The 15,942-nt window shown below is 36.9% G+C and overlaps 1 protein-coding gene across 5 annotated transcripts in view; it reads right to left on the bottom strand.

Moving 5' to 3' along the window:
* Positions 1–15,942, bottom strand: part of MDGA2 (MAM domain containing glycosylphosphatidylinositol anchor 2) — an 891,422-nt gene that overhangs the window by 224,595 nt on the left and 650,885 nt on the right. For all 5 annotated transcript variants that reach the window (XM_008269620.5, XM_089309284.1, XM_089309285.1 and 2 more), the window contains one exon: positions 324–617. In XM_008269620.5, coding sequence (XP_008267842.3) covers positions 324–617 — 294 coding nt within the window. The remainder of the gene's footprint in view (positions 1–323; positions 618–15,942) is intronic.

Genomic DNA, 15,942 nt, shown 5'->3' with positions numbered 1-15,942 from the left:
GAGCATTAGCAATTAGCAATTACTTCTAGTCTCCACTTTGCTACACTGCACATGGACAGTTTTTAACCATTAGGTTTGTCAGTCCTTTGGCGTTAACCAACCACATAACTCTATCATAATCATCGCACACACTAATACAACTCTTTCCTAGTAGCTCAAGTAATAAGCAGATTTAAGGAAAATTAGTTCAAATTGGATAGCAATGAGGTAGAAACATCTCGTTCTAATCCAATTCCAAAAATCACCTCGTTTCACTCAGAGAATAAAGGTATCATTTCTCCTGTTATCCCCAAAATTGAAATACATAAAAGGAATGTACTCACACTGCACGATGAGCTGCACCAGGGCTTCCCGGGGTTTCACATTAAATCCGTTGTACTGGCTGGTCTGGCATCTGTACATTCCTGACATTTCCCTAGTCACATTCACAATCCTCAGCGTTCCATCGTAACTCTCCATCTGCATTGACCCATCAGGCATTGCCACTTCTTTGTCTGCTCTAGACCAAAGGATGATCGGTTTAGGTTTCCCAGTTACTTGACACTGCAGTTCTATTGTATCTCCTTCTCTGGTGACCAAAGGTGATTTTTCCTGTGGAACAGTCAGATTGGGTGGAACTTGAAATGGGAAAAAGAAAATTTTTCTAGGTTAGTATAAATTTGGTGAAGCATATTCAGACACAGAAAATCATTAGGAAACAATATCTGCTGGTTGAAGAAATGTTACAATTCAGATGACAAACATAAGGAGACCTTGTGAACAGACATCCTTACAAAAATAATATAGAGTGGTTTTCACTGAACACTCTCAAATTAGGGTTTCAAATATTAGCACAACATACAAGGCACTGAGTTGGAAAATGAATGGTCAACATGAAAACACCCTCCTCAGTCACATGTGCTCATTAGCCGTTGCCTGGGGCTTTAACACCAGTTTTTCTCACGAGCTGGATCCAGACTGCTGTGGGTAGGAATCAACTTCATAAACTTAGCATCCACAGGAACTGCAAGTAGTGGGAAATGAACAAGAGGAACCTCTGACATAAAATCAGAAGTTGTCACTCTGGTTTAGAACTTGTGGCCAAACTGCCTAACTTCAGGGTCCACTCTCTGGCTAGTGGGAAGGAAACTGAAATATTGGCTACAATGACACACTCTTTGAAAATCCACTGCTTTCTCTTATTTTGGATTTCTAATTTTTAAGATTTATTTATTTCATTTAAAAGAGTTACACAGAAAGAGAAGGAGAGGCAGAGAGAAAGGCCTTCCATCCACTGCTTCACTCCCCAGATGGCCACAATGGCTGAAGCTGTGCCGATCCGAAGCCAGGAGCCAGGAGTTTCTTCCAGGTATCCCATGTGAGTGCAGGGGCCAAAGTATTTGGGCCATCCTCCACTGCTTTCCCAGGGTATAGCAGAGAACTGGATCAAAAGTGGAGCAGCCGGGACTCGAACTGACACCCATACGGGATGCCGGCACTGCAGGCAGCGGATTTACTCACTAACTCTAGTTGTTTTTGACATGTGAATTTCATTTTAAGATATTTGTAACCAATGTTTTGCCATGATGTTATCACTATTTCAGTAAAATTTTAAAAATAGATTTCAATGCACATAAGTACATTTTTCTCAAGTAAAGGTAATTTCTGATTTTACTGGGAATATTTATAGTGAAATTTGATTTTACTGAATCTTTTTTATTATACTATAACATGTATGAATGAAAAACATGAACTGAAGGGGAGACTACACAATTATTTTTGTTTCAGACACTGTCACCTTTCCATTGGAAGTATTTTTATATTATGCAATTATGTATGAATTCAAATGGGTTTATGGAACAGTGTATCTATTAGGAAAGCACAAATAAAATAAAATGTCAGAGACAAGAATAACCAGAAATATGTGAATAACTTAATCCTTCTTCTTATTAACATCATATGTTCTCTTTGCATATAGAAATACATGCGGAAGGGGAAAGATTTGAGGGGCAGCACTGTGGTGTAGCCGGGAAAGTTGCCACCTGCTATGCCAGCATCCCATATGGGCAGCCGTTCGAGTCCTGACTGCTCTACCTCCTATCCGGCTCCCTGCTAATGGCCTGGGAAAAGCTGTGGAAGATAAGCCAAATGTTTGGGTCTCTGTACCCCCTTGGGAGACCCAGATGAAGCTCATGTCTCCTGCCTTCAGCCTGGCCTAGTCCTGGCTGTTGTGACCATTTGGGGAGTGAACCAGAGAATGGAAGATCTCTCTCTCCCTCTCCCTCTCCCTCTCCCTCTCTCTGTGTAACTCTGACTCTCAAATAAATATTTAAATAAAAACAAAACAAAAAAAGAAAAATGAAATATTTTATTCTCCCTCTAGCACTTAAATGCTCTATTTCCCAGGTACAAAAACTAACACAACTAGGTTTTAAAATTATTTTCAATTAATGTTGACATGTATCCTCTGTTATTACAAAAAGAGAAAAATAAATTCAAGTTCAAAGTGATAGAATAATCTTGCTCATACAAAAATAACCAATCTACTTTTCATTTAATTTCTTCATTTATTTAAATAGCTTTCATAATGCATTATATATTATAATTTAGAACACATGATACCTTAAACGCTCTCTTCTTAGTAGATACTTACCTTTTAGTAACTACCTTAACCAACTCTTATGCCTCTACTATGAGTCAGGCACAATTAGGAATTTATCTCAATTAATAATATTAATAACCAGCTAGTTAACATTTAAAAATCAGAATATTGAGTCGAAGAGATAAGAAATATGTTGGTTTTCTAGAATACAAGCCAAGGCCAACATATAGCAGGTTGGCAATGTAGTCCTAACTCCTGAACCAGGTTGCAATGAATATGGAATTTGGCAACCATAAGTGAGTAAGCACTGGACTCCCTTCTTGCTGTATCCATCTGCTCACATGGACAGGTCAGACAGAATGTCTGCCCATTTTATGGTCACTGTCCCAGGGCAATATGAGATGAGACAAAATGTGAAGGAGTATATTAAAATATTTTGCAAATTATCTGACTTCTAACTTACATATGTCAAATTAGTATTTTCATCCACCTTAGGCTACTTCCCATATGCATCAAAAACTGCCAACCAAATAAATCCAAAATCTGATAAGTTCTGTGAAATAATTTCCTTTGAGGGTTATCTCTTGGAATGTTCAATCCATATCTCATCCAAAAACAAGCCCCATGATCTTAGTAAATTGTAACTTTTTTGAGTACTGAATCGTGAAAAGACAAAGTTATACTTTGTGTGCCCCAAGGTTATCAAAATTCTGAACAAAGGAGCAAAGAGTGAAAAGTTAAAGAGTAGACCATATGAAATTATGTATTTTCTTATTTACTAAGACAAATAGTTAAATATCTTATTATATTTTGCCATTCTAATCCAAAAATTTTCTTGAATAGTCATACTGTTAAAGCTTATCATGTTGAAAATTTGATGATTCTCTTTATAAATTTGTTTGTTATATATTTATTTAAACTTTAACTTTTCCTTTGCCTGATAAAAATGATAGAAATCTCAATCTCAGTTTTAATTTCAGTAACTTAAAAATAGTTTCTTAGATAAATTATCCCAGGCTCTACTACATAGTAAAAATTGACTAAAAGTTGGTTTAAATTCATCTCTTCCACAAGACTTTAAAACTTAAAATCAGAGTTACAACTTGTCAGCTCTCTTGGCCAAAAAGACCTCATCATTTTTTAAAGTATTATAGTTTTCTCTTACTCTCTAAATACTCTAATTACATTTTCTATTCTGCAGAATTACAAACTAAACCCTCTTAGTTATTACTATAGATTTTCCACTAGGAGTTCTTATGTGATGTTTTACTATCATATATTCATAATATAAATTTTTACTTTATACCAAGGTTCTTCCAGCCTATGATTGTACCCTATTTTTATATTCCAAAACTCTCTCAAATCTAATCACCACTTACTTCTTGATTAGGATAATAGTTAATTATCAAAACATCCCATCTATTAATTAAAATCATGGATTTTTTTTTGTTTCACCATTTGCTCTTGTCCTCCACTAATATCCATCAAATCCTATTTTTTATTTATCAAAAATGTCTCTCATATTTGTCTGTTTCTTTGCATGGCCACATTTTTCCTTCTTGTGATAATATCCTAAACTGACTTCCTGTCACCAGTCTCATTCTTCCACGTTTCCCATTACCTTGTCATAAATGTTATAATAAACACAATTCCATTCGTATCACTATCAACACTGCAAACCCCAGGGAAAATGCTTCTTATAACACTGTTTTAATTTAAGAAAAAAAAATTGAAAACAGCAGAATCTCCTTGTTAAGTAAACCAGGGAACATTAATGTAATATATTACAGAAAACTTTTTAAAACGATATAATAGACCTATTAAAAATAGACCTATCAATTGATTTATCGATAAAGGTATTTATATTATCAAGGAAAGCGTATTAGTAGACAGTATAACCATTATTACTGATAAAAATGTGTTACTATATACAAGAACAGTAATATACAATTTTTATACAGAGTTTAGCAGCTCCTGTTATGTACATACAAAAATAAACAATGTGAGATGACAGCATGTTAATCTGCTTCTCCATAGTTATCTTCCTCTCTAGGTATATCCCATGACATCTTGTTGTAAACCTCGAGGGCATACAATAAACTGTATTTTAGCAGGCAGACAATAATGGATGTGACTAAATAGTTTTCTGAAGGGAAGAATGCAACTGCTTACTCTCTATATTGCCAGCATTCAGTGCACTATACCTCCCCTAACAGGAACTCAGGAAAAGATTTTATACCTGTTGTACAAATTAAGACAGTAAGGGAGAGGAGCACTGATTCAGGGCACAGGAGACCAATGCAGGGAAAAATCTAGAACAAAGAAAATCCCAGAAAGAACTACATCAAAAGATAAACAGTGGTTCTTTCACATTGAAAAACTACTGGTAAATTTTATTTTTATACCTTCCCTTCATTGTTCACTTTCTCTACCACATGTGCAATGCATATTGGTATATTATAGGCTCCAGAATCCCAGAGAAACTTAAAAGGTCATTTCAATCTATTTTCAAAACTCACTCAAAAAACGTCCACTTTTCAGTAACACAAATATTTCACACCAGAAATGGGGCTCTGCACAACATAGTCAGAAGTGCTCTCTCCTGGTACACTCCTTTGCTTGCAGTTTCCCCGATTAGTTAACCTCAGAGCTCTGTAGCAAATAGCTCCTTCCAGTGTTCAGACTGTCTGTTCCCAGCACCCCTGCCCGCCCTCTGTGTTGAAACTCAGCTTAAATGTCACTGCTTTTCCAATGTCTTGCCTACTCCAGGATGACCTGATTAGTCACTTTTTGGGACCACATTACATTGTATGTTGTATACTCATCTAATCTGGGCTTGTAGCTTGGCTTATAATTATTTTTTTGGAGGGAAAGACAGGAAGTTGAGGGGAGAAAAGAGGGAGGGGGAGGAGGAGGGGGAGTCGAGAGGCAACAGAAAACAGACAGCTGCCATCTGCTGGGGTCACTTCTCTCAAATCTCCACAAATAGCTGGGGCTAGCATGGGGCTAGAGCCAGTAGCTAGGAGCTCCACGCAGGTTTCCACATTGGTGGGATGGGCCATAATCTACTGCCTTCCTACACGAATTAGCAAGAAGCTGGATTGGAAATGGAGCAGCATGGGCCTGAAGTCACACTCTACTATGGGATGCTTATGTTGTAAGTGACAGCTGTTGCACTGTGACACAATGCCAGTCCCTTGGCTTGTATTTTCTCCCTTGCATGTAGCTCTGACAACATGGTTCCTAGAAGGCACACTGTAACTTCTTCTATCTTGCATGTCTAGTGCCTTGCTTTCCTGCTTGGCACGCAAGAGATAATTATGAATGATTGAGATAGGAAGAAAAAGAAAAGGGGAGAGGAATTTAGGGTAGTATAGATAAAAAGCTCTGAATTTAATTGTTAGTAGGAATAAACACAACACATAGATCATGCAAATTTCAGGAAAAAGTGAAAAGTAAAATAAAGTAATTCTGCAATCAGTTACACATAGGTACCAAAATTCTTTGTAAAACATATTGACAGGATAGATTCTTGAAGTACCTCTTAAGATGTAAAGAGTGTCTTAAGAATCAAGAAGGAACCTTTCCAATTTTCTTTTCTCTTCTTTTATTTAAAGACACAAATAGGAGCTGGCATTGAGGTTCAATGGATTAAGCCACCACTTCCTACACTAACTCTCCATGTTGGAGGGTAGATAGGTTTGAGTGTTCTGCCTCTAATCGACCTGCCTGTATAAGACGGTGCAAATACTTGAGCCCCTGACACCCATGTAGGAAACCCAGACGGAGTTCCTGGCTCCTGTTTTCAGCCTGGCCCAGCCTGGGCTGTTGTGGACACTTTGGGGACTGAGCCACTAGACGGAAGATTTCCTCTCTTTCCTCCCATTCTTCAAATAAATAAAATAAATTCTTTTAAAAACAGATGTGGAGAGATAAGTTGTGAATCCAAATAAAAACATTCAAGAGGCAATTTGAAGATATGCCATCCAATTTTTCTAATATTTTTATGTTATTAACCAAATAAATTATTTTCCTAAAACTAAGCCTTACAATGAAACTAAGCACAAAGTTTCATTTGTCTACAACATGTCATATCTGTATTCATAACGCACTTGCTAGAAAAACTCCTTCCTAGTAAAACATACAAATAAATTCTCTGACATAAAGTCTATACTCCGCCTTTGCTTTGAATTGTCCTGCCTGGAATGTCACTGCAGGATATTCTACAATCAGAGAAACTTGAAAAACATGGGATGACACCAAAGTTTCTCATTCCCAACATAAACAAACAACTGAACAACTGGTTTTCTGTGAACTTCATTGTATCACGGACTATAAGAAGCTCTAAACAAGTTTGATGCTTTCATTTATTAATTAGGAAGGAAGCGGAGGAAAGCTGACCCTCAGTCTGAGAAGATCACAGGTTTATTTTCCTTATGCAAAGAAATGCAAGGGAAGCTTAGCTTGAACTGTGAGATAACACGTGATATTGTCTGAAATACAGACAAAATATGCTTTGTGTAGACTTATGGTCTTAAAATATGTAAATATAGTTCAGTTTGCTAATAAATATACAATAAAAATAAGTAATAAAATGAGTAATATGCAGAATTTTCTTTAGGACAACAACACTGTTTTCAAGAAATGAAAAATTTAATTTTATATTATACTTGACCTTTGAGGGGAATAGTTTACAACAAATATGTATGTTCCAGAGCAGAATGCATAGTCTATATCAAAAATACAAATATAAATAAGATTCCAAGAATTGTTTGTTCATGAGAATGACCCTAGGAGACCAGATATTAAGAATTCTCATGATGATCAGAAATAAACAAACATAAAGAAGACTGAAGTAAATGATGACTCTATGTCACTATGGTAAATAATGCAAATTAATCAAATCTATTTGTGTGTGTGCATGTTTTTCAAGAACAAATGGGTTAAAAATTTATTGTAGACTATGGGTTTCAACCCTAGTGACCTACTTATTGAGAATCTCAAGTAAGCAGCGTCCTTACTGAGACCCCATAGTTGTAAAGGAAAGATACTGTGACACTAGATGCTTTTTCACTGACTACGTCAGCAATCCTGACTCCTCTGTTAGCAGCTTTTTAAGTAAGAGTCATGCAGATAGCTAGAAAACACATGACCATTTTGAGAAATCACTAAGTAATTTTACATATAAGGAAGGAACTAAACAATTTACAGTAGCAACAACTGTCCCTGGCACATCAGTAACAATGTCTCACAATGGGCTGTGGTATAAATAAGATAAACCACTAGTATAGGGAGATCATCAGCATGCTTGTTGTAACACCACTCCAGAAAGTATATTTGGTGTGAAAATAATTTTATTATTGTAGTCAATGTATTCAAACCTTCATACCCTAATACTGGAAATAGTCTAATAATGACACACATCATAGATCTGAATATACCACCGAGATTGGGAATAATTGCCTTATATACAAAGTTTATAAGAACACAATACTCAGAGGCCCCTGGAAAATATGCACATAATTATTTAAGACAATTTTGAGAATTTGCTTCAATGTAAAAAAAAATTATGATCTAAGTCAAATAATTTTTAACTAATAAGGTTGACCTACATAAAGTATGATTAATAATTACATGTCACTAAAAATATAAAATGTTTTTGAAAGGTATTAGCAATGAAAGAAGAAATCCAATACACTAAAGATCCTCACATATTGATGGATCTTGTAATATCTGTTTCCTTGTAGAGTTCACAACTGGTAACATACAATGTTTGATGAAAAGCAGCACAACTTCTGCACATTTTTCAATAAAGGAATAAAGATTCCCACTTGACTACAAATAATTCCTGGTATGTAAAAATACAAAGAGATAATATGGTGAATTATATGATACACAGTAACAGAAATTTATTTTTTGTATTCATTTGTTTTTAAAAGTGCAGAACTTAATAAAATCTATTAAAAATAAAATATGTAAGGGCCAGCACTGTGGCATAGCAGGTAAAGCTGTCACCTGCAGTGCTGGCATCCCATATGGGCGCTGGTTCGAGACCCGGCTGCTCTACTTCCGATCCAGCTCTCTGCTATGGCCTGGGAAAACAGTGGAAGATGGCTCAAATCCTTGGGCCCCTGCACCCACATGGGAGACCGGGAAGAAGCTCCTAGCTCCTGGCTTTGGATCAGTGCTGCTCCGGCCATTGCAGCCAATTGAGGAGTGAACCATCGGATGGAAGACCTCTCTCTCTGCCTCTCCTTCTCTCTCTGTGTAACTGTGACTTTTAAGAAAATAAATAAATCTTTAAAAAATAAAATAAAATATGTAGAACATTCCTGGGCTATAGATTAATATAATATACTGCACTGTTGCACTTCCTCCTGAATTATCTTTTCTCTTATAAACAAATTACTAAATCCATTTAATAATGTTTCTTTCTCTTCCTAAAAAAACTTACGTGCTATTATGAATCTTTCTTGAAAATCATGTCAGATATCTATAACAATTCACCATTTTTCACAATAGAAGGTGTAAATCCCTTTGCTTGTTTTCCATCTTACATGCAGAATCTTGGTAAACCATATTACTTCTATGAAAAAGTCTCTACTCCACTGAGGCAGGATTTCTAATCTGATAACTCACATGGCTTATTCTCAACTCCTTACCTTCCTTCCTTCTCTCCAGAAATGAGTTTGTTCTCAACATATTCACCCAATGACTGTCAATTGCTAAATTTACAGTTCAGTCTTATCTTTCCTGATGTCCTCACAAAATGAGCACTTCTTTATTCACTTATAGCTAATCATGCTGATAACAGCGTAACAGTTTTTCTGAGTTTTCAGTAGTTCCCACATCATGTGACATCTTAAAGTATTTAGAGGAGATTGATATATTCTTGATGGATTGATGCAACACTAATCAAGGTTACCAAGAAATCCAAGAATGAAAACTTTCGGTGAATAATCACCCTTGACTATCCAATGTTAATTATCAAACATACGCATTTCAAGATCATTTTTCACATATAATTATTTTAGTTTTCAAGTTTAAAAATCCAAAAAACACAACAGATATTTATAATATCAGCATTTCTACTGGATTTGGACTTGTTCAGATTGATGATTTAAGGGAGTAGAAATAATACACTAAAATAGTGGAAGCATTTGATAGTATTGAGTAATTTGTCCATTCTATAGCTCTCCTTAGTTAGCAGGAAAGAAAATGCTGGTCCTACAAGACTGTCCATGTGGTTCCATATTCTAAGTTTGTATTACTGATAGTCCCATAAATTAAATAAGTATTTATTTTTGGATATATCTTTATGCCAGATGACATGCCTACTGTTTTGTCCATGTTACAAATACTCATAAACATATCCCTTTTTACATTCTGTAAATAAAAATTGCTCTTTATCTTTGTAATGGCACACACTTTTAAGTACCTCACCAATAATAATTTGGGAGATGCTAATAAGTCAAGATTGATAATGCTTTTACAAAGCTGGCAATACAGCAGGAACATTAAAAATAGACATGAAGTTAAAATAAAACATTTGCATTTCTAAAGGGAACTGTACATTCATACACACACATGCATGATGTTTATTTTTGAAAGAGTTGGGGAAATTTTATCAAAATGGTGGTGTTAGCTATTTGAAGCATACAGGGAGAGGCATGTAGTGCCTCTGATTGGTTTGGTATTGGAAGATGAAGGACATGCAGTGTCATTCAATCAGGAAAACAAGTTTGGCAGGCAACAGTGTGGCTGTTCCAACTTCCCTCTCCCAGCAGGTGCTGCTATGGCAAGAAGAGTCTTTGAGGGATTCGATAGAACACAAAGTATAAGGTGAAAGAACAAAACAGAAAATTGTTCTTGTTCTCTGGGTGGCACTCATACCTTCCCTCCTACACAAGACACAAGACCAGTTGCAGTAAACACATGTTCTACCCTTGCTGCCTCATGAACAAGTGATTGATGGGGATTTAGGCTAAGGTTGCTCAGGTCAATTCTGGTTCAGCTTTCAAACAGCTTGAGTTGTTATGATCATTTAATAAAGTATTTTCTAGAATCATTAAAACAAATCTATACTCATATGAGGATTTTCTATCAACCTGTTTGGATGTGCATTATTTCCTTTCTCTTGCCTAACTGCTCTTGTTAAACTTTGGGAAAAGCCATGAAAATGCACTTTCTTTTTCTAACCTCTCTTCCCAAACATTTTTTTTTTCTCAAAGAAATATATAAATGAAAGTCAGTAATTGAGAACATACTTAATGTCCTCCATGTGGAAAACTCTGTTTTCTGAAACAATGAAACAAATTAACAGGAACAAGATATTTTTTCTAGTGACTTAAATTAGGTTTACATTTTAACAAGTGAGGAAGACAGCCTACTCTGGCAATGTTGGAAGGAATATGACTCTACAACACAAGCAGTCACTCTTCTGTCTAGTAACAAAGGGAGTTTTAAGAGTCAAAACATTAAAATAAGGGTTCTAAGACAGTGAATTATCAAGATGTTAACTAGGTCATTTGATGAAGCAATAACCAACCTATCAACAATTCCTTAGTCTGGTAGTAAATTCTTCAATTTAACTCTTTCAATCAACTTTCATTTCAGTTTTGCTACGTTTTTAAAAGCACAAAGTTAATAAGGAAAACTAATTATTTGAATTTTAAAGTGAAAAGTTGTATACTGAAATACAAACATTGTATCTTAGCAGTTAAATATAATGGGCAACAGAATCCTACATTTACTGAATTTAGTTGAGGATCCCAATTCCTACAATATCTATAGTTCATACTGTATGGACAGATTGGCTACCTGCTCTTAAAATGGGTGCCATGGCTTGTCCAAATACATTTATATGCATGGATACATGCATAATCTTTTAAGCTAGTAGCACAGACTCGAGACAAACAGAAGCAGGACCATATATTTGGGAATTTGTATCTTATATTAGAACTAATTATCAACGTATTTCACATTGTTTAGTATCTCCAATAGAAAAATATGCTATGACTGAAGAAATTAAAGGTAAATTAGGCCATTCACTGCCTGTAAGAATTACACTATGCATGACGGAGACTGAAGAATATGGAGCTTTCTTAGCAACTGCTATTTATTCCTATCTATTTCTAAATCAAAGGGACTTTTTCAACAGATACAAAAGGTTTTGAAAAGTTTTAAGTGTACAAGACTGGAAATTTGACTTGAGCACAAGAGGTAACTTAACTGTATAATCATGACAAATGGATCCTGATCTTGGGTTTTTCGCATGCAATTTAGCTAACTGAAAATGAAAACTGAAGAAGAAATTTGAGATGTCACAACACATAGGAAAGTGTCCTCTACACTGTAAAGCGCTGTGAGTTGGGCGCGACACTTGTACAAAGCAAGGTTCAGGTCTGGATGCTGAGGTTATACTCCAGTTCTCTTACCTCCCAGCTGGGTAACCACACAAACTTCACTAGTATGCATCTCTCTCTTTAATGGACATAAAGTGACCATAACAGTACTGACTTTGCTTTTTTCTATATATAAGATATCAAACACAAGGTACAGCATATAATAAACATGGAATACATGCTAGTTATTATGTCTTATTATAATTACCCTTTGAAAGTGGGATATCAATGACCCTACTTTTTATTATGCATATATTTCTATATTGCAGGTATAAATTATGTTTCATTCATACCTACAGTATCTCAAGTACTTAGCATAAGTACATATATGGTCAATGAACAATTGTATATATATATAAAAAAATTCACTGGCATTGTCAGTCATCTGGGAGACACATGCATGTTTCCAATGAGAGCCTCTTTGAAAAAAATATTATTTTGGAAGGGTAAGAATGAGCCTTCCTGTGGCTGGTGCTGTGGCACAGGGGGTAAAGCCACCACCTGCAATGCTGGCATCCCACATGGGCACCGGTTCAAGTCCTGGCTGCTCTACTTCTGATCCAGCTCTCTGCTATGGCCTGGGAAAGCAGTGGAAGATGGCCCAAGTCCTTGGACCCTGCACCCATGTGGGAGACCCGGAGGAGGCTCCTGGCTTCAGATCAGCACAGCTCCGGCCATTGCGGACATCTGGGGAGGAAACCAGCAGATGGAAGACCTCTCTCTCTCTCTCTGCCTCTCCTTCTCTCTCTGGTAACTCTGACTTTCAAGTAAATAAATAATTCTTTAACAAAAAAAAAATGAGTCTTTCTGATCTGAACACATAGAGGCATCCCACAAAGCCAACCAAGAAAGTTGAATTAGTCCTGCCATGGCACATACTATTTGTATGTTTGGGTATTATCATAAAATGACATACAATACAGATAACCCAGCTCTCATTCTGTTTCTGTTAAGCAATGAGTTTTAGACATTCCTAAATACATCTCTTCCTCCCTTACAAGGATGACAAAATGTCAGTGCTGTCCCTTTTCACAAAGGTCAGGGTGTTGCCATGAAAACCAGGGACCAGTAAGTTTAAAGGAGCTGTCTGATCAGGTTAATTATTTTTCCTTTCTTGTGGATGGAGGAAATCTAAATTGAAAGGAAGATAAACTATCAATTATATATAAAATGCATTTTAAGAGAACATGGTAAAAGAAAGATGCTTTAAAGCAGTCCACGATTTATTATACTTTCTAGAGCAACTGTTGCTCACAGTGTTAAACTCTTCAATACAGAATGGCCAGAAAAATCTATTTACTTCTACAATAAAAAGGCCATTTGTCTTCTTGTAGAACCCATGTGACATTGCTAGGCCTCTTATAAATGATCACTGTGGACAATGCCTGTGGTTTACGAATTCCCTAATTACACCACTGATTGTGTACCACTACATATGCCTTATCCTGAGGAAATAGACACGATTGTCACTTTAATAAATGTTTTGACATAAAATGAAGGTGATTGTTTCGTGTTTTGTCAAGAGCAAATGAAAGAGCCAGAGCACACAATGTTCCCTCAACAGAACAGGGACACATGTTCTTCAGAGAAAATGGGATTTAATGATCAGATCCGTTAGTAGATAACTGGTTAATTAAAACACAGGAGGCAAATTTTCTTTTAACACATGAAGACCTTATTAACAAACGTACTGATGCATGATTGCATTTTATGATCCATTCTGGTAAGTCTATAGAATTATAGGGTGCCACAATAAAAATATGGACCTAATTTTAAAACCACATAAAAACTCATATAATGCCATTGATTGGAATGATCCATAACTCATGGTAAGCTAACACGTGAATGTGAACAGTTTAGTAGCATTTTATTAATATGGTTTTACAGTGCATTTTATTTCCCAGCAAGAACATTTCTGTTTAAATGTCAACTAAATATATTTTGTTTGTAAGTATTATTATTTAGATAGGCCTAGTAAAATTGGACTACTTATATTTCACTTCTACCGGACTGTAATTCACGCTAAATACATTTTAGACACAGACATTTGAACTGCTTATGATTTTATTTCTACTTCACATATTTAAATTATCAGTATATTTCATATGTGCATAAAATGTTTTAAAAATACAATGACATTGTGTTCTATTCACATATTTTTAATGTAGTCATTGTTACTAGTAGAGCATCAGTTAAAATCAGGAAGTTCTGTTTTCTCTACTTGTCATATGCGTGAGAAGAGTCAGGAGAACTCAGTTCCCCTCTCCCTTGCAAATGATTGTCAGCCTTTCCAAAAGTTTTCAAACCTAACCCTAGGTTCTCTTTGGCTGACCCTCACCCAGTCAGAGTTGCCAGGTTAAATTACTTTGGGAAAGAGATCAGAAGACAGACAACATGATTCGAGGTATTTGGATTCACTCACCAAAAATACATTTCTCAAAGTATAGATCTTAGGCCTAAAATGTTTTACATGAGTTCATTCCATTGAGAAACTATCTTGTAGAAATAACTCAGGTTATTGGGGCTGGCACTGTGGCGTAATGGGTAAAGCTGCCACCTGCAGTGCCAGCATCCCATATAGGTACAGGTTCAAGCCCTGGCTGCTCCACTTCTGATCCAGCTCCTTGCTATGGCCTGGGAAAGCAGTAGAAGATGGCCCAAGTCCTTGGGCCCCTGCACCCACATGAGAGACCTGGAAGAAGCTCCTGGCTCCAGGCTTTGGATCGGCTCAGCTCTGGCCGTTGGGCCAACTGGGGAGTGAACCAGCAGTTGGAAGACCTTTCTTTCTCTCTACCTCTCCTTTTCTCTGTGTATAACTCTGACTTTCAAATAAATAAATAAATCTTTAAGAGAGAGAGAGAGGTAGAGAAAACTTAGGTTCTGCATCCAGAACTGACCTTTGTGTAACATTTCATGTTACTAAGTTACTCAGAGGCTTGGGAAAATCAGCTTTGGTTGCTAACGCTGAAGGATCTCAACTATAAAACGAGTAAAATCGGCCGGCGCCGCGGCTCACTAGGCTAATCCTCCGCCTAGCGGCGCCGGCACACTGGGTTCTAGTCCTGGTTGGGGCGCCGGATTCTGTCCCGGTTGCCCCTCTTCCAGGCCAGCTCTCTGCTGTGGCCTGGGAGTGCAGTGGAGGATGGCCCAGGTGCTTGGGCCCTGCACCCCATGGGAGACCAGGAAAAGCACCTGGCTCCTGGCTCCTACCATCGGATCAGCGCGGTGCGCCGGCCGCAGCGCGCCGGCCGCGGCGGCCATTGGAGGGTGAACCAACGGCAAAAGAAGACCTTTCTCTCTGTCTCTCTCTCTCACTGTCCACTCTGCCTGTTAAAAAAAAAAAAAAAAAAAAAAAAAAAAAAAAAAAAAAAAACGAGTAAAATCACAACATCTACCCCTCAGCATGACCTGAAGACTCAATGAAGCATCGACTGCAGTGTTTAGTCCTGCCACGAAAATCTGATACACACTCCAGACACCTTGGTTCTTCTGTGTGTATGTAAATAAACAGGTACTCTATTTGATATGGCCTATAACTGAAACACCACCGCAAATGGAAACACTTTGTTTCTGATATAGGGTATGGGTATGTGTATGCATATTTAAACTGAACGCTTACCATCCATGCATTTTTCTGTTTGTTATACAGCTATATGAGTCTTTTAAAAAGATACTTCACCATAGACAACGTGCCCTCCATCTGTAAGTTGCAAGGTTTAGTATATTTTCCAGAGGAGCTATTAACACTTACATCATGCTACTCTTGATGACACATTTCAAATGCAGTCTGGTAACAATTTAAACACACAAACTGAAGTCCAGTGTTTTCAGGCAGAATGCCATTACCTTGACAGGGACTAGAAGAACTCTGACTTAGCATCATGGTGGTGGACCATCTGTGTTCATGGGAGGGCCTCCCCCTACTTTCCTGAGTGGCACAGGACACCAGCAAGCAGA

This window comes from Oryctolagus cuniculus, chromosome 12, assembly GCF_051225735.1.
Source record: "Oryctolagus cuniculus isolate XC-2025 breed Fujian yellow rabbit chromosome 12, ASM5122573v1, whole genome shotgun sequence".
NCBI lineage: Eukaryota > Metazoa > Chordata > Mammalia > Lagomorpha > Leporidae > Oryctolagus > Oryctolagus cuniculus.
The sequence above is the reverse complement of the archived record's forward strand: the minus strand, read 5'-3'. Positions and strand labels throughout refer to the sequence as shown.